Genomic DNA, 26771 nt, shown 5'->3' on the forward strand with positions numbered 1-26771 from the left:
TAATGGTCAGCGCTGAGGGCAGAGCCTGCCCCTACTCAACATGGAGCCCGTGCCCTGAGAAAAGATGGCGGCGCCGCCACCAGCACCTGGCGGGACGGAGCGCACCTGCCCTTACTTAAGATGTCGGCCATGAGGCGCTCCGCCTCGGTTCGGGCCGGCGAGAGGCGTGGCGCCGGTGTGGGGAGGAGTTAAAAGGGAAGGGTGCCACTCTCACATGTTGGTCCTGTGTGGAAGAGGGTCACTGGTAGTAGGAGTTGCCCTGGCGCCTCAACCGAGAGGGGAGCGGTGGACAGGGAGAGGGCACTTCCTAAGAGAAGAGAGGTGAACCTTCCCTGCTCTTCCGAACGCTGAAGCTATGACTGTGGCCCACCAGGTGAAACGTTGTATCTGGGTGTTGGTCACTGAGGGTGCACTGGTGTTGTCTGGATTTGGCTTCAAAAGTGTTTTTAAAAGCCCACAGGAGTGGTTAAAAGGGTGGTCTGTGTGGTAATGCTATGGCAGCCGAGTGTCACTGTGTCCTGCATACCTGCAGCAGTCAGAGTAAATAAATTGTTCAAAATTCTTATTTTCACAGAAAATTGTGATTATATTGTTAAAATACTGTTTAGTTTTTAGATGGATACTAAATGCCTGGAGCAGGCAAGCTTTTATCTTCATCAGTGTTTGCTCTTTGTAAGGCATTTTGTGGTGATGAAAACTTTAAACTGGCTTTAACCTGACAGAGAGGAGATTGAGATGAGCTCTTAGGCAGAAGCTCTTCCCTGTGAGGGTGCTGAGGCGCTGGCACAGGGTGCCCAGAGAAGCTGTGGCTGCCCCATCCATGGCAGTGTTCAAGGCCAGGTTGGACACAGGGGCTTGGAGCAACCTGCTCTAGTGGAAGGTGTCCCTGCCCATGGCAGGGGGTTGGAACTGGATGAGCTTTAAGGTCCCTTCCAGCACAAACCATTCTATGGTGCTATGATTACCAACCTTTTCTCACTTACTTGAAGTTTATTTCACATTCTTGTGGTGTTTGGTTTTGATGGTGGTGGTTTTCAGTTATGAACTTATGGGGATTATGGACTGTTTATAGGAGATAGCCCACCCAGAGTAAAAACACCCAGAAAAGGCAACACTACTCTCTTAAGCTTATATTTGCTCTAGAAACATTTCCTGAAAAGTAAGGACCTAGAAGCTGCAAAGCAGCGAAAGCAACTACAAGGTAGTACTTAAGAGAATGTTGTCATTACACAGCCCTTCTGGAAGTCTTTTGGTTTTATTGGTCACGATTTTGGTGACTGAATGGTGACTCGTATACAAGTCTGTTGGTACCAATGAAAGGTTTGTCACAGCCCCAGATACTCAAAGAATCAGTAAAAACATGGATTTAAAATGTGTGGATGGCTGACAAAGAGCTCAGCCAGTGATGTGAAATATTGCCATCTAACAGCTTTTTGGGAGATTTGTGTAAACCAAATTGGCAGTCTTGAGTTTAGCAAAGTATGCAAATGAAAAATGATACTTCTTCCAGCAACTGGAAGCGAAAGGCCGGGGCCAGAGTGTATTTTGTCATGAACTCAGCCCTCTGAGATCGAGACTGAGGTGCACTGATGAGAAAAGTGCTTGGCTCTTGTCTGCAGCGCATCTCTCGGATGGATAAATACACGACTTGCTGTTCATCACTGTCAAGGAAATTGTCACTTCTCATGAGCGCTACATTAATTAAAGCTGAGAGTAAGGACTGGGAAGTTAGGCATTTGGAATCTGAATTTCTAAAGGAGGAGGATGGAATGATGTGTTCGTAGCATGTTGCGTGCTCTGGTGTAACTGCTGTTGCTTAGTAAAACAAAATGGCCGCTACAATGAGGGGAAAACAACCCTAAGTTATCAGGTAAAATTAATTTCCAAATCTTTTGTAGCCCTTACCCTATGCACCTAGTAGGTCTGTGTAAGATCTGCAAACGAGCTAGTGAAACTGTGTAACAGAATAAAAATTCTATTTAGTTTCTTTTGACCATTTCTTGTCAGATATATATCTTAAAATATATACACACATATGGATATATATCTTAAAAACAAATAAATCTGAAAGTGGACTAACATACATCTTTCAGAGGCAGAAAAAACCCACAGTTCCTGCCATTAACTTCACCTAAAATGGTGCCTGTCCAGTATTTTGCAGCTAGCAGTAGGAACACTTTGCTTTTCTTGTCATCCCAGGAAATGCACCGTGTCCCTCAGAAGCTGCAGATGATGTGGTATGTTCTGGAGCACTGTCAGGGAGCAGTGCTGGTTGTGATGAGTGCTGTGAGAGGCAGTTGTGCACCTCTGGTTTGATGTTCTGTGAGGGAAGTGTTATGATCTCTCGACTCAGAGTCCTCCTTTTGTGTGGCTTTTGCTGTTCGCTTTGGTGGAAGTGGCAGGGGCTGTGCTGCTGAAGCTGAGCACAACTCTCCTCAACCTTAGGAATTTGAGTTCGAAACAGCTCCGAATTCATGTTTAGACACCAATTTACTCAAGTGAGTTAAAAAAAATAAATAACCAAAACCAACAACAACTTTTCTACAACATCCACATGCACACTTTTCCCTCACTGAGGAGCTGGGTGGCCGTGTTGACAGGTATATCCTGTAGGCCTATGATGTATAAATACACTGGCAGGTCAGGATCACTTGAAAATTGATTTGGCTTTTAAGCTATGTTTTTCACAAAACAGCTTCTTCCACTAGCCTCTGTGTGACCAGACTGAGTCATCTGTTTGTGAGAGGTAGCCCCAAGCCTTAGCCTGTATTCTCTGTCCCCGTCTTCATGGACTGGTTTGTGTTGGAAGGGAGCTTAAAGCTCATCCAGCTCCAACCCCCTGCCACGGGCAGGGACACCTTCCATTAGAGCAGGTTGCTCCAAGCCCCTGTGTCCAACCTGGCCTTGAACACTGCCAGGGATGGGGCAGCCACAGCTTCTCTGGGAAAAGTCTGTGCCAGCGCCTCAGCACCCTCACAGGGAGGAATTCTTCCTAATGTCTGACCTAACCTTCAGCAGCAGCACGGAGAGGCCCGGCCCTGCCTTGTTCCGAGCCTCCGCACCGCTCGGGTCACATCTCCCCCGGCTCCCCGGTGCTGCCCGGCGGCGGTTCGGGCCTCCCCGAGTTGGGCAGGGGCCGCTTGCGGCCGCGGCACTTCTCCGGCCGGGCCGTGCCCGGGCACGGGCGCTACGTGCCCGCCCGGACGCGGTCTGCGGGCCGCGCCCGCCCCCGCCGGAGGGCTGCGGCCCGGCCGTCCCCCGGGAGGCGGCTCTCCCGCCGCGCCGCCCCGGCTTCCTGCGCCGCAGGTGAGGCGGGCTCGCCCGCCGCTTCCCGCTTCCGCCCAGGTGAGAGCCGGCGGCCATCCCGCCGCTCCGACCAGCGCCGCGTCCCGCCCGCAGGTACCGCGCGGTCCCGGCCCCTCAGCAGCGTCCCCAGCGCCGCGGGGAGCCGCCGCCCCCTGCTCCCGGCTCGGCCCCGGCCCCCTCCGGCTGCCGAGGGCGTGACTTCGCCGGTGGGGCCGGGGACCGAGGGAAGGGCGGAGGGGCGGCGGCGGCCGGTGAGGCCCTGAAGGGAGGCCTGGCTGCCCTCGGCGCCCTGGGGCTCTCAGGTGTGGCATTGTTTGGGAGGGGGCATCTCTCCCGGCAGGTAGAGTCAGCTGCTTGTGAGGGGTTTAATTCCTCCTTCAGGCAGCGCTAGCACTTGGTTGTGATGTAGATCCTCTGAGAAGCTTTTCCTATGTCTCCTCACTTCCTCAGCACCTGACCCGCATCTGGATGTGAGTACTGCCATGGTCAGGATACCTGCACTTGCACACAGACTCCCACCTCAATGCCCTCTAGGTTTTGGACACCAGGGCCCTCGATGTCTCCTTGACCCCCCCGTAAAGGCTGGGGAGAACTGCACGGCTCCTGAAGGAGTGTCCCAAGAGGCAGGAGTCGTCTCGGTGTTGTGCAAACAGTTTCCATTGCTTGGAGAGGCTGTGTCATGACGAGGAGAGGAGGTGGTGCTAGGCGAGTAACACATAGTTCGTAACACTTTCCATCAGTGCCTCTCAGACTTCAGAGATTATTAACAAAACAGGTTTTTATTTAGGAGTGATTAATATGAGAACAGTTCTTTTGCCTTCCTTGTGATTTTTGAAGCGTAGAAATTCAGCACGGTTCCAGGTCTAACAGCTCTGTTCCCCCATGATTTGTTGATTGCCTACACTGTCATCGTAGTAACTTTATTGGCTAATTTCAGTAGAATATGACAATATTTATAAGTCAGAAACAAGTTTTTCACGAGCTCTGTGAGAACAGGTTTCTGAGTCCATGTTGTTGCTCTCTGAAGAGCTGCTTTGACGTGAGCTCACCCTTCTATTAGACATGAGAGAACCCACACTGGTGCTTCCCTAGAGGCTGAGGTCCACAGGAATTCAGGTTCTGCTTGTTGAAAGTTAGCATGCCTTGGGAGTGAGTAAGGCTCATCTTGATCTACATGGAGACTGGCGATCGCAGATGCAGAGGTTTTGGAGGTTTTTTTGCTTTCCTCAGTTTGTAGTCACTAATTGTAGGTAACAACAGGACACACTCAGTTTGCCCATGGAGTAGGGTTTTTATATTTAACAATACTTGGCTTTGACCTGCTTTACCCTGGAGAAGTGGTGTATTTATGTTCAGGTGCTCACAGTGTTGTTTGGTTGTTTCCTTCTTTAAGTGCCTGGAGCAGTTGACACGCTGTACAGCAGCACTGCACAGAACAGCAGGTTTTGGTTGTTTCATCTGAAAGGCATGTGTGTGCTAAGCTTGGTTGGACTGACTTGTTCTGTACGTTCTGAATTGTTTCAGAACAGTACAGGATGGAATTGTTTCTGTACAGGATGGAAAACTGAGCGTAACATGTAGGACAGCAAAATATGTGTTGGAACAGCGTTGTTTTTTCACAGGACGTAGTTGCTTGATGGTGTGTGAACTATGTAATTTTTAATATCTGGAGTTACAGGTGATGCAGTGATTTAGGATTAAGATCACACTAACAAATGTTGTTTTCCCTTTCTTTTGCCTTTAGCAAATTTAGAACTATTTGGGCTGAAATCTTCCAAGTCTGAGCTCTCTCTGATGAGGAAGGCAATGTGCACCGTATCAGTCACTTGCTGCCCCATCCCTGGCAGTGTTCAAGGCCAGGTTGGACACAGGGGCTTGGAGCAACCTGCTCTAGTGGAAGGTGTCCCTGCCCGTGGCAGGGGTTGGAACTGGATGAGCTTTAAGGTCCCTTCCATCTCAAACCAGTCTGTGGTTTCTGATTGGCGTCTGGCAGGAGGGTGATGGCAGTGGAAGACTTAAACCTTTCAGCTCTTCTGATGACCTCTGCTGGCATCAGCATGGGGGAATTCCTTTTTTCTTAGTCTGCTTTTGAAGAAGATCCAAGTCTTAGGAGTTCATACAAAACCTCATGAAACTTTCCCACTCCCTATGATGCGTTGAGTTCAGCTCTCAAAAGTGAAGACAGTGAAAACCCAAATGCATGCTGTGCTGGAGCGTGTGTTGGGCTGGTTTTTTTTCTGGTGTTAGAAAACACAACTTTCTGAAATTCATTATTTTATCAATGATTTTACAGTTATCCTGGGAGTTGTGACATAAATTTTGAACTGAGGTTTGCAGTTTTGTCTACCAATAGGATAAATCAGTGGCTCAAGAAATCAGAGAATGGAGCTAAGGAAGTTGAGTGTGGAGTGGGTGAACTGATTCTAACAAGCCAAGCCAAAGTGTTTTGGATCTCTCTTCAAAATCATCACCTAGGAATGGACCTCCTCATTTAGCAACTGTCTGTTGACAGCCTGCTTGGACTTAGCATTGGTGTTAGGAAATTGTGTGATGATAAGCTGCTTGGGCCCTTAAACATAAACAACTCAGTAGCACATGGAGTTTTGTGTTTCTCTGGTGCCCAAAAACTAGTCTTGGAGACCTGTCCTCAATTACACAATAGTTGAAAACTTTACATTAGTTCATATCTTCAGGGGTCCCCACACACAAGACAGAGCTGTTTACTTTAAAATATCACACACTTCTCTCCTTTATGAAATAAAGGAGAACAAAGAAATACTGAGGGTCGTTTCAACATATTGCACACACACAAATAATCATTAAAAACCACTGCAAGCTGGCTGGAGGCCAGCTTTGATCACGGGAGATCCCGAAGTGCTGTGTAAACTTCAACTGTTACACAAACTGGACTTGAGGTCCGCTTTGGCATCCACTGGCGCAGAGTGGTCTGCAGTGGCTCTTAGCAATGCTTTGGAGCCGCTCAACTTTCTTTAATCTTCCCCTCCTCTTCTGCACCTCCTTCTCCAGGGGACTAGATGGAGCCTAGATCTCTTACCTATGTTTTTCTGCCTAAATGTTTCTTTCCTGGAGCTGCACCCATTGCCATAATTGCTATTGTTACCCCCGCTGTAATGGAAAAACAGATTAATCTTGGGGACTGTCAGCGCAGCGCTTTGAGGCTGGTTTGAATGACGCAGGCTGTTTCTTGGATGCAGTTTGCCAATGCAGCTGAGCTGCTGCTGCAAGGTGTGGTCCTGCTGCCCTGGCACTTCTCAGCCCCCTCCTGCGCGCCAATGCTGGCACTTGAGAGCCAGCTGGGCAGACAGCTCACCCTACCAACACGTGAAGGGTTTGTCCTGCGTGTTTAGCTCCCTGTTCCAGCTCACTATGGGATCAGATGAATGAGTGCAAGCGCAGATGGAAAGGGAAGAACAAAATGCATGAAAGAAGGCTGGAGAGCTGGACCAGCCTCTTGGCTTCAGCTATTAGATGGGCATGGTGCTGTCAAGTCATCATTATTTCCTGCCATGCTGGATTTCTTTTCTGAGTTTCATCTTTTCTTTGCCCTACTGCTGGTTTAAAGGTGTTTCAAGCCACTTTCCCTCACAGGAGTTATTTTGCATCCCTTTCTGATGTTGTTTCACTTGCTTTAGGGTTTTCTTTTTTTCCCCTCTTTTAACTGCTGATATGAAGTAGAAAAGCAAAGGAGGGAAGTGAATGGAGGGAAGTTAAACTGGGAAGAAAGAACAAATTTCCATATTCTTTGTCCTGTTTTGTTAAGATTCATGCAGCATTTTTAGTCAAAGAGGTTAAGTTTTGTCTTTTTGGTTTAGATGAAGACTCAGGAGTGTGTGAGGAAATGGTATTTTCATCTGTTCTTCAGAATCAGATCGCAGCACAAAATCAAAGGCTGCCGTGCTCTCAGAAGTGTTTTATTTCGAATGGAAAAGAAAATAAAGCTGCAGCACTTACAAAAGTTCAGATGCATTCCTGAAAATCTTTCTGGGGTTCTATGGGTTTGCTGCTTCAACTCTTGCTATGAGTTTGATTTAAAATGACCTCCTAAATCTGTTAATAGTCTCTCAAAGCAACTCAGTTTGCTTGGCCTTGGTTGGAAACCATGCAAACCCACTGAGTTCTGCAGGAACCCCTCCAGGAGCCCAAGCTGCTCAGATACAGTAAAAGCTGCATAAATCCGCAGTTGTGCTTTGCGATGCACCTCTGTTGGTTTGTTTTGCAGTTTAAATTAGGTAAATCAACTTAATCTGACTCTTTGGGAGAAGCTGTTCACCTGCATAATTAATATTTCATTAAATATAACAGTGTCCTCCCAGAACTCAAGATGTGTTCAGTGTGAGCACAGGCAGCATCAGGGGCAGAGCTGGAAGATCAGAGGTCCTGCTGGGGGAGAGCCGTGGGGATTTGCTTATCCTGGTATCATATTCAGATGCATATGGCCCTTTCGACTCTTGAATTGCAAGATTAAAAAAGTATATACAGACCTTTTTTTAACGTGTATATATATGTATGTGGCTAGTTTTGTTCCAAAATAATTCCAAATATATTATTCTGAAATTACACACGTACATACCGGATAGAGTTAAAATGAATTGTGCTACTACATGGTTGGCTTCTTTCAGAGGAGCTTGTACCAAGGGCAGAAATCTTGTTTCTTGTGTGTGTTTTGATATAACTGCCTTGATAGATTTCAGAATGACAGGCTCCACATCAGTGTAATAACATGCAAGTGAGGGTACAAATTTATCATCGCTGCTAATTGCAAGCCTCTTGTTTTCATACTGCCATCCAGGCCTCAGCCCCAGTTGGGGAACTGTTCCGTTTAGCACTGTGGAGGAGCGTGATAAGGGATATTCTGCTCCTTAAAAGCTTGTCATGTCCACAGAAAAGAGAAAGGCAAGCTTGTGTAGGAGAAGGGAATGGGCTTCTTTCACCTGCTCGGCACAAAGGCTGTGATTAGAACTGAAGTCCCTTAGGAATGTGTTGGAATAGGGACTGATTTGGCCAAATTGAGGCCTCAATGCTATGCTGTCTTGTGAGTGCAGGGCACTTCATTGTTTTATAGGGAGCTGCAAGGTTTCTCCTATGTTGCTGTGCAGCAGGGCTGAGCTATTGTGATAAGAATACTGTCTACAATAATTAATGGGGTGGAAAGTCTCTTTTTAAATAATAGGAAGATTTTTAACTGTATGCGTGTTTGAAAGATCACAACTTTAATGTCCATATTCAAAATAGTTTGGTTGAACATAGCTGTGTCTTAGTTTTTGTGGATATTAACCTGGGTTTTGTAACCAAAACCAGGTTTTTAGAACCTGCATTTTTACTTGTATTTGAAAGAGGTGTTCATATTCCTCCCAGCGTATTGAAGGAAAACACACAGAACAAGGGGAGATTTTGGGATGTGCTGAGGCTGCAGCGCAACTATATCAAGAGCTGTGTTGAATACTTGTTGTAAATCACGGGTGGTAGTTTTTTTCTTTAATTAAACTTGTTATAGTTAGCTTACTATTTCATTATTGCATTTATTGACTGTATATCTGTTAGAATTCTGCGTGTGTATATATTTCATTAATTTGATTTCTTTTTAAACCTCACCTAGGTTATTCTGAGCAATTCCAAAAATACCCTTCACCATGCCTGAAAATCCTGCTGCAGGTATGTAGGCTGAAAGTGATCACTGTTGTTACACAGCGAGGAATGAAGCTCCGTTCCTAACATGTACTGCTTTGTGGTGCAGACAAACAGCAGGTGCTGCAGATCCTTGATCGTCTGCAAGCAAAACTGTGTGAGAAGAGAGATTCCCAACGTGCTGAAAACCTGACTCTTCTACGTAACACACTCAGGAGCCCTTTGTTTAACCAGATCCTGACTCTCCAGCAATCCATCAAGCAGCTGAAGGAGCAGGTGAGTGTAAATGGCATTTACTGGTGGGATGATAAAATGACATTTGTTGGTGGGATGATAACTATGGTGAACTTAGAATGTAAACCAGGGAATGTAGGTAGGTATTAATGAGGGCACTCTCATTAATCAGCTGTGACTTGGTGTGAGTGAATGTTGGGCTTTTTGTTTTGGTCAGGGTAGTATCCACAGAGCCACTACTGAAATGAAAAGTGGTATTGCCACAAACAGGTCATAGGGCAACGTGCTTTGAGAGGGACGCAGAAGAGGCAGGCGTTGAGAACCATATCAGCTGGAAAAAAGCATCTGCAAAAGACATCAACTCTAGTATTTTGAGTTCTGAACACAGTTGGAACTGGGATCCTTTGTTTTTCATAGAAACTAAATACTGTTTATCAGCTAACTGGCAGCAGCTTTTGTCCTTAGAAGACATCATCACTTAGTTCCTGCTGGCTTGTACAAGAATGGTTAACCTGCTTTGGGAAAAAAAGTCTAGGAAACCACTCCTGAAGATTTGCCAAGCTCTGATGCAGATGTACCCAAGCTAGCTTTCAATGACTTGGCTTGTGTGAATTGGTTTATAATGCCAACTGACCCTTAGATTTTTGTGGACATGGGCATCAAAGACACATCTACATGAACAGGTCTCACCACGCAGTTAGCAGAGCCAGGCATGCAAACTTAAAAACAGGGACTAACTTGGCGTATCCTAAGCAGCAGCAATCCCTGTCTCTGCTGCTACTGCACCTAAGATCATTTATCTAAGATCATACTTTGTGACTGTGGCATAATGGGTTTTATATTCAGAATGTCCAGAATTATCATATCTAGAAAATTTAGGTTTTCTTGAAATTCTTTTTAAGCATGCTTTTAAGCATGTATGCCCCATCCCTGGCAGTGTTCAAGGCCAGGTTGGACACAGGGGCTTGGAGCAACCTGCTCTAGTGGAAGGTGTCCCTGCCCGTGGCAAGGGGTTGGAACTGGAAGAGCTTTAAGGTCCCTTCCAACCCAAACCGTTCTAGGATTCTGTGTCTGACATGAGCAGTTCCATTCAGGATGGGATTTTTCAGTTTACTGTGTTGCACTGGGAATACTTCTGTATTTCTTCATTATCTGTCAGGACTAGAAATTGAACTGCAAGTTCTAGCAATGATAGCATGGCCAAGGGTAGGTAGTTTGTACCCTGGGCTCTCTCTGGGAAGGAGATAATACAGATCAGGCCTTTGGTTCCTGAGTGACTAAGGGACTCTAAAAATTGTCTAGGTTTGTCCTGACAGTTTCAACAGCACTTGCATGATTCTTTAATGTTTGGCGCTTTTTGCATGTGCTGTTTCTGGAATATCAGGGTGAAAAGATGATAATGGGCCAGGCAGGGAAGCATCATGAAAGAACTGGAGAAAATGAGTGGAATTGGAAACACAGCTGAAGCATTCAGGGAACTTTCCTTCTGAAAAATAGTTTAAACTTGATATGGTAGCTTGGTTATAGCTTATATATGAATGTTACCTTATGTATCAGGTGAGCATACTTGTGTTAATAGGCGTCTATGAACATATGTATGCTTGCTGCTTTGGCAGTCATCATGCAAAATGATATATGTGTGAATCTCCTGGTTTTAATAGTTTTTCTACATCTTTGTTCATTTTCAACAGCTCAATTATATGCCTCCTGACCGTTCCGTAGATTTTGATTTTACCAAGAGAGGGCTACTAGTCTTTGCTGACAAATCAGTTGCTGCTGGGAGCGTGTATACACCACGCAGTTCACCTGAACCCAAAGCATCTACCTTCACTCCAAACCTGGGAGTTAATGAATTTAACCAAATCATCCAACAAATGGCAAAGGTAAGGCTCTCGGGTTTAGTGAACCAAACTTATTTTCTTTGAATGTCAAAGTTTTTCTTCCAGGCTTTTGGAGTATGTTTTCAAACATGCTTTTTTTGCTGTATATCTGGGAGCGTGATGCCTCCTAGCCAGTCAGAGAGTAGAAGTGCTGAGGATAACTTTTCCCTGTAAAAGACCAAAGTGGTTTGGTGTTTGGGTTTGTTGTTGTTTTTCTTGCCTTTCTGCCAAAGGCACTAATGTAGATAAGAAATTTCAGTTGCCAGAAAACATTTTGGGTATTTGATGACACTTCATTGAAAATGGACATTTTCTGCTTAAACTGTGTTTTGGTGGAGAGACTTGTTTTATCAAGCACACTTCAAATGGGAAATGTACCAACCTAGTTAATATATGAACAGTGCAAATGATTAAAAGACCTGGCATGTAATATTTTATTTAGCTCTTCATTTAGCATGTCTAAACTTTGTCAGAGAGATGCTGATTTCATTAACATGGGATGTAGCATGTACCAGATGCTTATGGAAGTTGTACAGGTGCAGACACCCACCCATGTGGGCTTGGCATTTATACCACAAATGTGTTGTTCTGTTTTACTTTGAACCATTAATGTAATTGGTTACTCATGCCTTGCTGTAGTAAGTAACTGTTGCTAATTGACTACCTTAATGTAGCTGTAATATTTTAAGCACAACTCTTCTCATTACTGTGTCATTAACTCATCAGATAGAAGACTTAGCAGTGAGGACTGCACATTATTTTAGATAAACCAGCTGTGATAGCAGTGCATTCTCTAAGTAATATTTCCCAGTAAACAACCCCAGGAATCTTCTATTACAACTGAAAAGCAGGCAGCTTTTCACAAAAGCCAACTCTTTGTAGCATTTAGTGTGAAGTTGCAGGGAGGGGAAGGAAATGAAGTTCTTTATTTAAAAGCTGCAATCTTTTGAACACACACCTAAAAATCAGCATTAAAAGCAAGGGGAGCCAAAAGACAAGTCATTTCGTTTAGCTATGCAGCATTTCCAGAAATCCCAAATATATTGCTCTAGACAGCACTTCGTTCATAGTTTTCATCCAGTTTGGAATTCATCTCATAATGTGAATGAAGTGTGAAAGCAGCTCTTAAATTCCCTGAGGTTTCAGAACCTCAGAGTACTCACATAGCCAATACTTTGCTATATTAAAAATAATAAATGGAGGAGCTTTTATAGAAATAACATATTCAGTATTTTGCCTTTGTTTAGTCTTAGGAGGAGAATAATTCTCCCGGTGTTCATAAATCTTAAACTAGCTCATTGTATGGCATTAAAAATTAGTATACATTTTTTCTGTTTTATTAGGGGAGACAAATAGAATCAATAAAGATTGAAAAGCCTTCTGTTGGAGGTCTTGGATTTAGTGTGATTGCCCTTAAAAATCACAGCTTGGGAGAAGTTGGTATCTTTGTCAAGGAAGTCCAGCCAGGAAGCATAGCTGACAGGTGAGATCTTTATAATTGTATTGGAAAATTGCAGTGTTTCCATGCAGGGAAAAGTCATGACTTTCACAGTGAAAACTCTATCAGACTCTTATGTTTGTCTGGGTTATCTGGTGGGGTGTTTTGATGGTGGTATCTTGAATTCTGGCTTTTCAACTAAATGGCCTTGTGTCTTGAGGATTGGATTTTCAGATTTTTCCATTCATAAATGGAATTTCCAGAAATCATGACTCACTTGAGAGAATCTTAAGTACTGATTAAAAAAACAAAACTCGGAAAAGAATAGAAGGAAAATAAAAATCAGCCTTAATTTGATTTTTTTTTTTTTTATGCATTGTGTCCCTGAAATGTTTTCTCCCCCCTTGTTTCTTTATTTATGTGCCTATGACAATGCCCTATTTATAGTTGGTTTTACTGTTTGTTTCCTGTGTAAATTTAGATCCAGTCCTCCCGACAGATCCCTGCACAGATGTCATCATAGAATCAAGGCTTCAGGCAGTTTCTTCCTGTATTGTCTGTGGGTTTTCACCCAACAACAAAAGACAGAGCAATCCTTTAAAAATAAAATGTGATTGTAAAACCACAAGAGTTGGCATGAGACAAATGCAGTGCTTGGAATTATGTTTCAAGAAAATGTGTCTAGATTTCAAGTCATTGGTGTCACTTTTTAAATAACACATGTCAGGAAGTGCCAACACAGGATGACAAAAAGAGTGGGGAGAGGTTGGAATGATAATGGCTATGGGCCCACAGAGAACACACCAGAGAACTCTTAAAGAAAAGCGTATTAGGCTCTTTCAAAGTGGAGACAGATGGACTGATCCGGATGTCAAAGGAGGGTGAATATCTCACTTTAGGATTTGATGACCTGCTGCTCACTTTCTTTGATGAGAGAATCTAAAATATGGTTCATGCTTGAAGAAAGTGATTTCTGGGAAACATCTTCAACGTCGCATGATAAAAAGGAAGTTTAAAATGCGTTAGTTAAGATGTGCAGTTATATTGTTTCGGAGTTTATAAATTTCCCCAGCAGGCTTCCTATTTTGCTTCTGAGACAAGATCTCCTGGAGACTTTTTTTTGGATTCCTACAGAGCTTTGAAGGCAGTGTCTGTCTAAGTAACAGTTTGGTCTCGTGCTCAGAATGAATATTTAACAAAGGAGATGAGTGATGGTTTCTCTCTTGTCACAAATCTAAATTCATCACTAGGGTGAATTAACTGTGACATTGTGTATTATCTCAAGGTATGGCTCGAACTGTGTATTGCTGAAAGGAAGTTTCATGCCTGAAGTTTGGTGCTGTAAATTCTGAGTAAAATAAAAATATGCAGCTCAACAATCTTTAAATAATGATATAAACCAATATCATAGCCTGAGTTGTGAGTACTTGGAGATAGTATCGTGTAGTGCTAAACATAATGAAGAAAAGTTCCTAGTTATTGTGTAACTACAAAAATATTTTTTTTCCTGCCCTGTAATTCAATATTATCAAGAAAGGATGAGGGAATTTCATGGAATTTTGAATAGAAGCAAAGGAAAAAACGGAGCACATTTCTGTACTGTGTTAAAATTGGAACACAATACGTTGCATGTAATTTGGATGTTGGTGAAGACAGTCTAATAACCAGATTTAAAAAAATACAGAAACATTTAACCTTGCATAACCGTGTATTTTGCATGTTCATATTTACATTACACAAGCCTCTTGTGAAGTCACTGTGCTGCATTTTACATTTTCTTTCAATGTTTTGTTCAGGGATCAAAGACTAAAGGAAAACGACCACATACTGGCCATTAATTGCACCCCATTGGATCAGAACATTTCCCATCAGCACGCTATTGCCCTGCTCCAGCAATCCACAGGATCCCTACATCTGATTGTGGCTAGGGAGCCAGTTCAAGGGAACAGCAGAACTTCAGCTGTCTTATTAAGTGATATAAATCCACCTGAGACTGTGAGTTATTGTAATACTGTTGAAATCAGATTTTGAACTATGCTGGATATTTTTTTGTGGTTGTGTTTGTGTTAGCAAGCTTCGCATATAGGGAACTTTTTTCTTTAATCAGATTTTAGATGTGATGACATTTCATTTAGACTGATCATATACAATAAGTATAAGGCTTCCTTTGCAAAGCTGCATGAGGTTGTTATAAAATAGATCCTGGGTTTTTAGGGGATAGCAGAAGCTTTAGTAGCTCAACATATTCTTAGCAGCAGGGTCTGTTCAGCATAGGCTGGGTAAAGCATTTTACATGTATACCCAGCTGAAACCTAGTTGTGCTCAGCAATTAAAGATGCTCTGATCACATCTTAAAAGAGTGTAAACATAACCTGTCATGAGCACTGCTTGAAATACCCCAACCAATTTAAACTTAAACTGCTCAAAACAAAAGGCCTTGCCTTTGTTTTAAGAACAAACAAAAAGTATCTGTTAAAGAACCTCTCAATCCCTGTTTGTTTATCAGTTTGGGGGGGGATTAAACTACAAATTACATTGATTGTGAACCCTTTTGTTTTCTTGACCAAGGAGAGATTGTCACTGGGACATGTAATAAGCTGGGGCTGAACTTCCATCTGTGTTCAAACCATATGGTCCAGGTGGCTCCACTGAATTCAGTCAAACTGCACACCTAAATCCAGGGTTTGCAATATTGGAATCTTAATTTATTATGCTAGTAGGTTTTGATGAAAATCTGCTTAAGAGCAGTGCCTTGCCTTATTCTCAGTAATTATTTCCCTCATGCTTACTCCGAAGCTAGTGAAATCTGAAGGTTTTAGTGGATAATCAATATTGTTTATTGCACTGAAAATTTTAAAGAATTAAACTTTAACTGCTTTTTCATTGAAAGATCTGCACTGAACAGACTAGCAAAATAAAATACAAATATATCTCTCTACAGGGGGTCTTTAAACTTCTTTTATGATATTTAACTGGCTTTGGCAAAGATTTTCAGTATGCTAATAAATCCTTTATTCACAGAAGACTTAAATCTGCCTACTTTGCTCCATTTTGGTTTCTATGAGATACTAATCTGACAGAAACATTGGCTGAGTTTGGGTTGCTTAACAGCTTTGTTATTTTCAGATTGTCTTGTAGAACATAAGGTCATGGTACAGTGTAGCTTAGAAACATGCTTCCAATTCAGTATGGCAGAACATCGTACTGTGCTATTAATTCAGCATGTACTGGTGGTGTTTAGAGTGTGTAAGTGAAATAACAGAAATAAGATTTGGGCAATGCTAAGGGAAAACTAGGCCAGTGCAAGCCTCTGTTTTTCTCTGTTGTTTGTAATATTCTTGATTTATGAAAAAGTAAAAGGATAGTTTTCGGTTTTGGCAAGAAAATCTTGAAATTGCTTTTTCTTAGTCAAGCTTTTTTTCCTAGTATCCTGTTATCCTGAAAGCAAAGGACAAAGTGTATGTTTAAAAACAGATGAGAAATCCCACTGCGTATTTATAAGGAAATGAAGCTGACTGAACAAAATCCAACAGATCTCCAGTATGTGGGGCAGAGAGGGAAAATTGCTCCGATTAATTCTCATTCCTGGTACATGTGAAAGTGAGAAACATTAAAGATCGGCTGAAATTAAAATCTCCTGTTTCTATTAATTGCAGATTCACTGGGGCCACGTTGAAGACGTTGAGCTGATTAACGATGGTTCGGGATTAGGCTTTGGAATTGTAGGAGGAAAATCGAGTGGAGTAGTTGTAAGAACAATTGTTCCTGGGGGATTAGCAGATCGGGTAATTTGTTATATTATGTCACTTCTTGTTTGATTGTAGAGTGTAATTAACTGGTTTTGACAGTCTTAAAATAAACTAATACACTTAAACAAAAGGAAGCTGATAGCATCAAAGTCTGAATGCCAACATATACTTTATAAATAAATATGTTGAAGGTATGATTGAGGAAAAAGTCAGCACCTGATACGAATTAAGTTGTTTCTCAGGCATGCTTTGGCTTTTAGAACATTGAACATGAAGAAATTTGGAAAAGTTGTCTAACCTTCACTGACATTAAGATTATTTGTTCTCCCCCACATTGACCAAAGGCTGAAAATACCAAAAGTACTGAAAGTATTTGAACATCTTCTATAGAATTCGGCATATTTGGCAACATTTACAGTGACAAACTTTCCAAATGAATTGCCAGGAAAGAGAATCTGCCCCATTGAAGTAACTGTGTTGCAAATTTCAGTTCATAGGTTGAAAATGTCCTATTTTTAGTGGGTTTTATTTTAAAGGGGTTTAATCCCTGCCTTTCTGGCCAGTTCAAGGAGACACTTGGGATTGATGCAAAGCCTTTTATAGTTACTTATACCTTTTAAAGTTACACAGATACAGTTTGCAGCCTTTGATTGCTAATCTTTAGAGAATCAGTGCTGTGTTGCTACATTTTAGGAGTAGAACATGTACAATAGCAAACTAGATTTGGATTTTTAATGTGAATTTTGTCATGACAAGTTTTAATGTTTGAGGTCTGGAACACATGCAAATCTGGTAACATACAAAAGCGGCAAAGGTGCTTGCTCTAGTATAGGATGGAAACAAAACCTGGAGATTCGGAGAGCTTTACTGGAAAATGTTGGCTTCTCCTTGACTTCCCCTCTCTGAACCTGTCATCTGCAAATGAGTATTTTTTAATTACTGTGTAACACCTGTTTTGCTGTAAGGAATAAAGTGCTTTGGCTACAAATGAAGGATGTAAGTTAAGAACTCACCACATCATTCTCAGCTGAATGAGACATCATTAAGAACATGTGAAACATTAAGACCATGTGAAATAATGAGCATATACCCATGTTAAAATTGGGTGAGTTTGGAAATGAGTTTGAGTTAGTTCTAGGCAAAACTCTGCTATGAGTGCAGTATAAATCAATGCATCTAAGGTGGTGCTGATCAATACCAGCTGAGGGCTTGGTCCTATGAATGCTTGCTTATAATAGAAATGATGATGTAGGTCATGAATCATAATTATAATGTGAAAAAGGGTTTATGTGGGGTCTTGTTACCTTCAATGGATTTACTCACCCATGTTGGAGCTAGTCATATGAGAAAAGAATTGCCAGGCTAATATAGGAGTATTAGGAAAAAGACTCTAAGAAGTCCTAAATCAAAATGCTGTGTTTTTTATTCCAACCCCTACCTGTTGAGGAGTATTCTATGAAAGAGCAATACATAACAACCTGTGAGATTATAAAACATTGTTGCTGTCTGTTTTCTCCTAAGTGAGAAAAATAACCACTTAGGAATGGTGCTGTTCAACTTGTGTATCTTACTCAGTTTTGGAAGGGTTGATTTACCACTGTTGACTACTGTGGCAGTGCAAATGCTTCCTTGAATTATTAAGTATGTTGCCTTGGTGGTCAATTTTATGGTGTTTTTTTGCTGCCATGGCCAGGAAGATGCCTGTACACACTTTAAATATTGTAATGGAAAAGGTATTTTACATATAGACTGGAAACATTTTTATTTTGCTATTTCATTTATGTTTGAAGGATGGGAGGCTCCGGACAGGAGACCACATCTTACAGATTGGAGGGACCAATGTGCAAGGAATGACCAGTGAACAAGTTGCCCAAGTGCTGAGAAACTGCGGGAATTCTGTTAGGATGGTTGTTGCAAGAGACCCAAAGTGTGAAATTATGGAGGCTCCACCAGCTCCTGTGAGCTGGCCAGTCAGTACATTACCTTCCTTTCCAAATGGAAATGTAAGTATATGGCGTTTGCTTATGACAGTTTTAAGTACGTTTGTGGCTTGTGATCAGAAAGGAGGAGGAGAAGAATGTTCTTGAGACCTAAAGTGCTTCTCTTTTGAGCTTCCAGATGTCATATGCATGTGTTTAAGTGGTCATTATTGGAGCCCTGCCTTCTATAATTTGTCCCTTTTTCCTGTATGTTATTAATACCTATAATCTTGGGATCAGAATGACCAGCTTTACAGAATTTATTTCAGAGTGGGTAATTTAATTACCAAGACCATAAACATTATCAATAGATGGGACTTTTAATTCTCCTTCTTAGCTCATTACATCTTTGCTAATCAATCATTTGGAAGTGGATTTAAAACTCAACTGTGAATTTCCCTAGTCTGAAACCCAGAGCGCCGTGGCCACACCAGAATTATTCAGCACAATCATCTTTTTATGAAACAGAAGTGTAATGTTTTCATAGTCTACGCTACTGTCTGTGATAGGAAATATATCTAAAAATTTTGAAACTTGTTTTAGCAAATCTTATCATGGTCATATCAAAGTCTCTTGTTTTTGAAGTCATTCTTTTCAGTTTTGAGTAATTAAAATCAACAAATGCTACACTAAGTGTACAGTAGGTCTTGAAACATAAACAAAGCTGTGCTTGTGTACCATCTGCTACTACTGTGCTGCTTAGATTTAGGTGTAGAATCTGAGTAGCCTTTTCTTTCTTGTCTAGTTTCTTGAATGTGAGTGAAGAGAGCTATTTATTTGAAGCACCAGTTTTATACGTCAGAGTATCAGTAGTATTGTTACAAACTCACCTTCTTGCTTACTGGGCATAGTCAGTGCAAAGGCAGCCATTGGCTTTGTGTCTTCCTTCTCTCTGGAAGACTGTGGCTGAAGCTGTTGGTGAAGTATTTTGGGTCCTTCTCAAGCTCCTCTTGGAAGGATTGGTGTAATAGGAAACAGAAGTGGCAGACAGATGGGAGGGGGTAATCTATGTACATAAGGTTGGAGTCTTAAAAGTGGGCTTGCCTAGTACTCCAAAACAGGCTTTCCTAGAGAAATCAGCATTGTTATGAAGCACTTCTTGTCTGGCTATATGATATTTTTCAAGGCCCATATTATGTGGTCCTAGTTTTGTTTTCTCTACAAAGGACTATGTTTCTGAATTCCTCACCTTAAAGGTTGGCCTGTGTGCCATTGATTGACCCCAAGCATTGCGATGCTGCAGACTGCCTAATGTTATTCCTTCTGGATGTCTTCTCAGTGTTCCTCTGTTCTTGATATGTAGTTTAGAGGGGAAAAAAAAATCACATTGCAATTTCGTCTACTTTCCGAGTATCATCTCTTGTTCTCTGAACTAAATAGTGCCTTCAACTTTAGATTTGAAGAAACTCCTCTTTCTGGTGTTGTGAGATTTGAATAGCCAAGAATAGTAGATAATCTGAATGTGTTTGTTAATTTAATGATGAATTTCATGATCCACCTTTCCGTTTGTGTCTGATTTACAACAGAACTTTTTTCCTTAATCCAGTTTCTCTCTGGTTTCTGAGTACTCTCACTAGCTGTGAGCTTTGGAATAGCAAATATTTACCTTTTCTTTTTTTGCAAACCAGCAGAAAGACATTTTTAGTACATGGTTAGTGTTTTTTCCAGTTTTATATTAATATTTGATCTCCTTGAAATTTTGTGTAGTAGAGAATAACTGAAACTACTTACGTCTTTGCATGGAAGAAAGACAAGACAAGAAAGACAACAAAACAGTCATATTATCTGTACTTTCCAAGATACTGATGGCAATGTTAGCAACCTACTTGTGCTGACTGGATTTAGGACTCCGTACTTAGATTTTTCCAGGCTCCACTTCCAATGTTTTGCGTTCTACCAGTAACATTATGTAGAGAAAATTTCTTTAGCACCAGAGCACTTACCGTGATGGGCTTTTGATGGTCCGAATAGCAGGACTCTCAAGGGCATAGCTCCATTTCAGATGTTGCTATAGGCTTGTTTACTGTTTTGGTTCCCTCTCAGAACTTCTCTTCATCTCCCTCAGTGTCTTATGAAGCAAGAGAGTTGGACAGCATTTAATGAGCTGAATGAGTTGGTGAGTGGAGGGAGGTGTGTGTGATGAGGAGATAGCTGTCCATTGATTTCTCTTTGAAAAGTGAAATAGGCCATAACATTGGCCTGCTTTTAATATAGGTCCTTCTAAAGCTGATATTTCACAAGCATTTGATTAAACTTCTCTTTTGTTTTGCAATTCCCTGGTCCGATTTTTGCTGTTGGCAGTGACACCATCCCTCCTGATTTCATCGCTTTAACAGACCTTACTCTGATCATCTTCTTTTTGGTCTCCTTGGACTGTATCTGATTACTGAACACAAACAACTTTATGTATTTTAATTTATCCCTTGAAATCCCAGCTCTGTGTGCTTGATTGTTTTTCCCTTTGGAATCACCAATGTCTTTAGTGTGCCGTGTTTGAGCTCTCTCTGGCAGGTTTGATTTTTATTTGTCAGAGTAGTTGCACAGGCCAACCTTATGGGGACCTTTTTCCATATACTTCTCCAGCGTAAGGTCAGATCATTTATAATCTTAGCTAGTGGCTTTTATGGTTTTTTGGTAATTGTAGTAAGAGGAGAGTTTGGAGAACAGGTCATGTTATGTTCTTCTCAAGTATTGTTTGTTATGAGAAGCCATCATTCCAGTTCAACAATAAAGCTTTTACAAATTAATTCTCTCCCTTCCTCTGTTAGGTCTTACAAATATTTTTCACTGAATGTGAACTAATGAGCCTTTTGCTTCCCATTGCCTCAGACAACCTGAAGGCTTCCAGTGTTCTCTGCAGTTTGGGGGCGTTCAAATCTGAGCAGGATAAAAGCAAACTTGTTAAGCTTATGTGTATAAGATTGGCTTTTGGAATGGTTTGTGGTTTGGAATCCAGCATAAAAATAAGCTCAAACACCTACCCTAGTCACCCATGTTTGCATTTAAGTAGGCAACTGCTTCTGTAGTAAAGATATGCCTGTTGTGTATATGTGTGGTTTCTTTCATATCAGGGCAGCAAGCCTGCTTCTGAGATCCCTTTCCTGTTGCCCCTCACTTCCTTAGTAGATGATAACAAGGAGAGAGAAGCATCACTTTCTGACAGAAAGCTGTGGTGTGATAAGACTCTGTATTTATAACAGGATTTTTTATTGCTTAACTGTCCAGTATAAAGAGCTCAGGCAGGTGGATTCATGGCAGTGTTTATCAGGACGAACTTAGGAAAGGGAGAGAAGAAATACTGAGGGCTTCTGCTGTCTTGTGAGTTTGCTGTTACCACATGAAATCCAAAGGGAAGTGGCCCCTGAGCAGTCTAAAGAAAACCTTTCTTTTCCATAAAAAATAAATACTGTACCTCTGACAGGTATGTGGAGAAAGCATTAGGAAAGAATATAAAAAGCACTTTATTTTCACCAAATCTTGGGTATATCTCTTTTGCAAACATCATGCCTCCTGAAATAGGGAAATCAAAATCACTACTCACTTCTGAAGATCTTAACTTGCAATAGTGTAATGGTGCTGGCAGATTATGAGCTATTTTTTACTGTCTTGTGCTTTATTTATAGGATAATACCAACCTCTTTGAGACTTATGATGTTGAACTTATAAAAAAGAATGGGCAAAGCCTGGGGATAACAATCGTTGGATATGCTGGCACCAGTGATGTAGGTGAGTTCTACAGGATTTGGTAAAGTCTAGGACAGGGGTTTCTCAAATATCCTTTATTTACTGTAGGGAAAATGAAAAGTGCTTCTTTGAAAGAGTGTAACTTGGAAAATCTGTGCAGAAGATATTTGGAGAACTTGCTGCAAAGTGAGATTCAGCTTTGTCTTTGGCAGATGGCTGATTCAGTGCCTAAACTCTGGGAACACATTAAAATACCTGTGCTAGGATATGGGGACATGGAATCAGTTTGGGTTTTTTTTTCCCAAGTCCTCTTTAAATTAGAGCTGTTAACTTCTGTTTCAAATATTGGCTCCACAAATGATAGTATCTTTAAAGTTGACTCTGAGTATCTGGGTTTACACTAAAGGGTGGTGCTTTTTATCCCCTCCCTTCCTTCAAGGGACTCCAGAAAGCATTCTGGGAATGTGGTGCAGCTGGGATTGCTCTCCAGCCCTCTTCATTGCAGGACATCCTCTTGTGTTGCTGGTCAGGAATCCCAGGCCAGTGCAGTGAGCATTGGGAACTGGGGTGGGGAGGAGCATGTGCCAGGCAGTGGGAAAAGGCAGTTGTGAAGGACCATGATGGGTTTTGCTGCCCATGGACGAATGATGTTGGGCAGACCCATGGCAGGGGGGTTGGAACTAGACGATCTTAAGGTCCTTTCCAACCCAAACCATACTATGAGGCGTCTGAGGAAGGTTAGTGTTCAGAAAAGGATGGATGAAGTGTCAAGATTCGTTAAAATAAAAGCATCTCATATATTGCAGGAGTTTGTGGAAGGGAAGGATTACTGTTTCAGCTGATAATTGGAATTTTTACTGGGTTTTTTGTTTTTATTTCCTTGTTCTAATTGGAAGTTAGAATGAAGAATCAAATGTCAAACATGACAAGAGGCAGCTTTTCTGTTTTCCATGTTTTTCTCTTTTCTTTTTCCACTTCTCTTTTTTTTTAAAGAACAATCCTCTTTGGTTAAGATGTAAAGTACTAAATTCCTTAGCTGTAAGATGATTGAAGTCCTGATCAAAGTACTTAAGCACATGCTTTACATTTAGCTTAGGTAGCCCTATTGAAATCAAATGCAGCGTGGATTTAAGTGATTGTGCTTTAAAGCCTGGGTAAGCACAAGGATGAATCCATGGAAGAAGTGGCCTTTCGTAAGCCATTTTAAGGACAAAATTTGGAGCTCAGGGTACAGGTGATTGTGTTGGTGCTGGTTTTTTCCATCAGAGATCTCAGTTGTTCTACACCAAGCTGTGTGAATGTAATATGCAAATGGTGGTGGTTTACAAAATCACAACTTTGTGGGTAGAAGTGTGTGAAAAGGGCTGTAATTAAAAATCTTACTAAGAAGAGAAACAAATTAGCTTAATATAGTGACTTGTTTCTCTTTCTCCCTTCCTTCTGCTGACAGAACCTTCAGGGATATTCGTGAAAAACATAATACCTGGGAGTGCTGCTGACCACAATGGCCAAATTCATGTTCATGACAAAATTGTAGCTGTAAGTAAAACAGTCTGCTTCTATGTTGTAGAGCTAATACTTCATTACACATCTCAGCATTAAAAGAACAACGTAGTAAAGACTTTCTGAAATGAATTAAACCTTCTTTGCTTTGCAGAGGAAATAATTTGGTGGTTTGTATTTGTTTAGGTAGATTTGTAACAGAAATGAGCTTTGGCTTGCTGTGGTTAAAATATTATTTTATATTCAAAGTAGTAGTAAATAGTAGTTAACTGTGAAAGAGGCAAGCATTTGGATTAGAATGTTTCAGAGTGGAGAATCTTGGCTTTTGGCCTGAAGTAAAGATGTGCAGCATTAGCTTCTGTTTGGATTGAATGGGATTTGAGGATGGTTAAGATTCTGCAAGATGTGGCACACTGTTTATGGTCCTTAATGACTGTGTAGCACAGTGTGGATACAATCAAAATGTTAATAGTCACAATTTAGGTTGAAAAACCCAAGCTTTATGTGTAGAAAAATTAAAACCCATTGAATAACAGGGAATTGAATAATAGCCAATTTTGCATTCACAGTACAAGCAGGAATGAATTACACATTAAAACACAGTCTTTTTGTTTTAAGAGATAATATTTATAGAGATATAATTTTAAATTGCTTTTAAAATGTGTGCTATGCCAGACCTTCCAAAGTCAGCTTCTCCTTTGTGAGAGCAAGAATTGATACAACCTTGTGCTTTTATCTGCAGCTTTGCAGTAGAAGCCCCTATTGATGCATGACCTAACAGTGAGGTAAACAGTATTTTGGGTGTCAAATAAAACACCTGAATTAATGTAAGAATCGGATTGTTGCTGTTCAGAGTGGATTATATGAACAGTTATGTGTGTAGGCTTGTGTGGGGCATGTTAGAAATCATGAGAAAACTAACAGCGATAATGAGCTGAATAGTGTTCTAGGTTGACTACACTTGCTGGGGAGCTTCATCCCAACACTCCTTAAGCTGTTTTTTGTAAGCAAAACAAATTGTAGGGGGAAATCAGTGCATACTTATATGAGATGAGTAAATTCTGTTTTGTGGTTGCCCCGTGAAGACAGGAGAAATTACTGCTGTGTTTCCTTTTAAAATGCATTTTGGTAACATCATCTGATTAGTGAAATGTAACTGATTAATGAGATTGTTTTGCAAATGCCACTGTCTGGGGTGAATAACCCTGTAATTTCTGCACAAAACAATGTGGAGTGAACAGTACAGCCTAAGAATGTAGCGAGATTACTATTATATGATACCATTGTCTTGCTGTAGGTTGATGGAGTTAATATACAGGATTATACCAACCAAGAAGTAGTAGAGGCATTGCGTAACACAGGACAGACTGTCCGCCTTACCTTACTCAGAAGGAAACCTTCTTCTACTCTTTCTTCAGAAAGACCTTCGGATAGAGGTAATCCTTTTTTATTTCCCTTTCCCCCCCACTCTTTTTCAGCAACTGATTTTATTTTTCACTCAATTTACAGTTACCTGGTTTAACAATTAGGACTAAATACTGTGTGATCCTAGATTTTGTAAGGGCACGCTGTAGAAAATGAGATTCTTAAAGAGGAATGGAAAGGAACAGAAAGGAGGGATTCGGGAAAATTGAGCACAAAACTCTTGTATAGCCAAAAAGAAGAGCAGTTAGTGAGGCAGTGTTACTACTTCAGATAGTTTGCAGCGTATGATTTATTATCTTTCATCTGTTTTCACAGTGCAGCCAACTGTTCCAACCTTCGTGTCCCCTGGAGCTGTAGGGACTGAAGCTAGTGTGGACACTAAGAGTGAGGAAAAGCAACAACAGAAGGATAATCTTCAAAATACAAAGAAGCAGAGTCTGCAGAAAACAGGTAGATAAGAGATCTCGTAGTGTCTCTTCTGAGCCATTGGAGTTGTCTTTAATACATTTTCAATACTGATGGGCTGTTGAGGCTTACCCCGTCTTTAGCTTTTTCTCTATAATGCTTAATATTCAGGTTCCTCTGAAGTAAACTTCTACCTATTGGATCTATTGACTATTCCACCCCACCCTATCCCTAAAATGTAGCACTGTGCCTAGGTTTGCTGTGAGTGCATTCTGTGCCATCATGGAGGACACTGATGAAGATACTGGATAATGTTAGCCCCTGTAGCTATTGACCTTGTCTCATAACTGGCTGTTGTGCCATTGGTTAATGCTGTCTTTCATCCTGGTGGGCCATGTGGTTTTCAGCCATTAATCAGTCATCAAACCCGTGCTTCCTCAGTTTCCAAATGAGAATGCCAATGTAATTGGTGTCAAAAGCTTTGGTAAAGTTGAGGTGTATTACACTTGCATCCACATAGGGCTATCTTGGCAGTCAGATTGGTCAGTTGTTTGGCAAATCTATATTAACTGCTCCTGATTTGCCTTCTTATCATTTATGGTTTTGGAAATGGATTCCAAAAGGAAGTATCTCATAATCTTTGCAGGGACAAAGGTGAGACAGACTGGCCTATAGTTCTCTGTATCTTTCTCCTTGCATGAAATTTGTCCTTTTCCATCCATTAGTGATCCCCTTTGATTGCCATATTTTTTGTTGTTGGTTAGCTGGTTTTTTTTGTGGCTTATAGACAGGGGAATTTCATAAGCTCTGTAGAGCTGACTGCCTCCAGCTCACCAATTCATCTTTCTAGCCCTGGTTCTACTCTGATGACTTGAGCTGTCCTGTCTGCAATCTTCTTCTGAAGAGAAGACTTGTTCAGCCTCCTGTGCTGCCAGGAGATTGCTGGGTGAGCAGCATCAGGAGATGGAATTCTTGGGAGTTCACATTTATTTCCTGATCCAGTGTTACCTCAATAATACCTATCTTCTTGCCCTCACAGGTCTTAGGCTCCTGCACCTGCAGTCTTTTCAAAATCTTCTGTTGCTTTCCTGTACGTCATCCCTGATGCCCACTTGTTGCAGTTTCCTCTTTTGGCACTGCAGTAACTTCATCAGAATTCACCTTCTGAGCTGCTTGATTAGGCCTCCTACAACCTGTGACCTGAGCTGCAGCATCCTCCCTCCCTCCCTCAGGAGTTTTGACTGAATGTGGCTTTCTGAAAGACCAAAGGTGCTGCAGCAGTGAGGACGGGACATGTCTTCTAACATGTCTCCACTTGTAGGTCATTTTCCACACAAATGAGACAGATGTCATTTCCATGAGCATCTGTCTCACCTGTGTGCCACCTGCCATGTAACTGCCTTGCTCCTCTTTGCTTGTCCTGCTTATAGAGCTCCTGGTCACTGACTTCCCTGCAGCACCAGAGAAGTAGAAAGCCTAGCACAAATAATGTCAATTCCTGTGAGATTCCCCACTTGGCAAT

The 26771-nt window shown here is 41.5% G+C and overlaps 1 protein-coding gene across 4 annotated transcripts in view; it reads left to right on the plus strand.

Moving 5' to 3' along the window:
* The first annotated feature begins 120 nt into the window (after window positions 1-120).
* The window catches only part of PATJ (PATJ crumbs cell polarity complex component), a 160320-nt gene continuing 133669 nt past the window's right edge, over window positions 121-26771 (plus strand). For 2 of the 4 annotated variants that reach the window (XM_030494985.1, XM_030494988.1), the window contains exons 1-11: window positions 8907-8979; window positions 9062-9228; window positions 10878-11069; window positions 12410-12549; window positions 14301-14499; window positions 16161-16289; window positions 18044-18256; window positions 21856-21958; window positions 23367-23455; window positions 24717-24855; window positions 25160-25294. In XM_030494985.1, the coding sequence (XP_030350845.1) occupies window positions 8958-8979; window positions 9062-9228; window positions 10878-11069; window positions 12410-12549; window positions 14301-14499; window positions 16161-16289; window positions 18044-18256; window positions 21856-21958; window positions 23367-23455; window positions 24717-24855; window positions 25160-25294 (1528 nt within the window). In that variant the 5' untranslated portion in view covers window positions 8907-8957. Of the gene's footprint in view, window positions 374-3321; window positions 3346-8906; window positions 8980-9061; window positions 9229-10877; window positions 11070-12409; window positions 12550-14300; window positions 14500-16160; window positions 16290-18043; window positions 18257-21855; window positions 21959-23366; window positions 23456-24716; window positions 24856-25159; window positions 25295-26771 lie in introns of those variants that run through there. The other 2 variants (XM_030494986.1, XM_030494987.1) reach the window with 2 other exon arrangements.

The sequence above is a fragment of the Strigops habroptila genome, chromosome 8 (genome assembly GCF_004027225.2).
Source record: "Strigops habroptila isolate Jane chromosome 8, bStrHab1.2.pri, whole genome shotgun sequence".
NCBI classification, from domain to species: Eukaryota; Metazoa; Chordata; class Aves; order Psittaciformes; family Psittacidae; genus Strigops; species Strigops habroptila.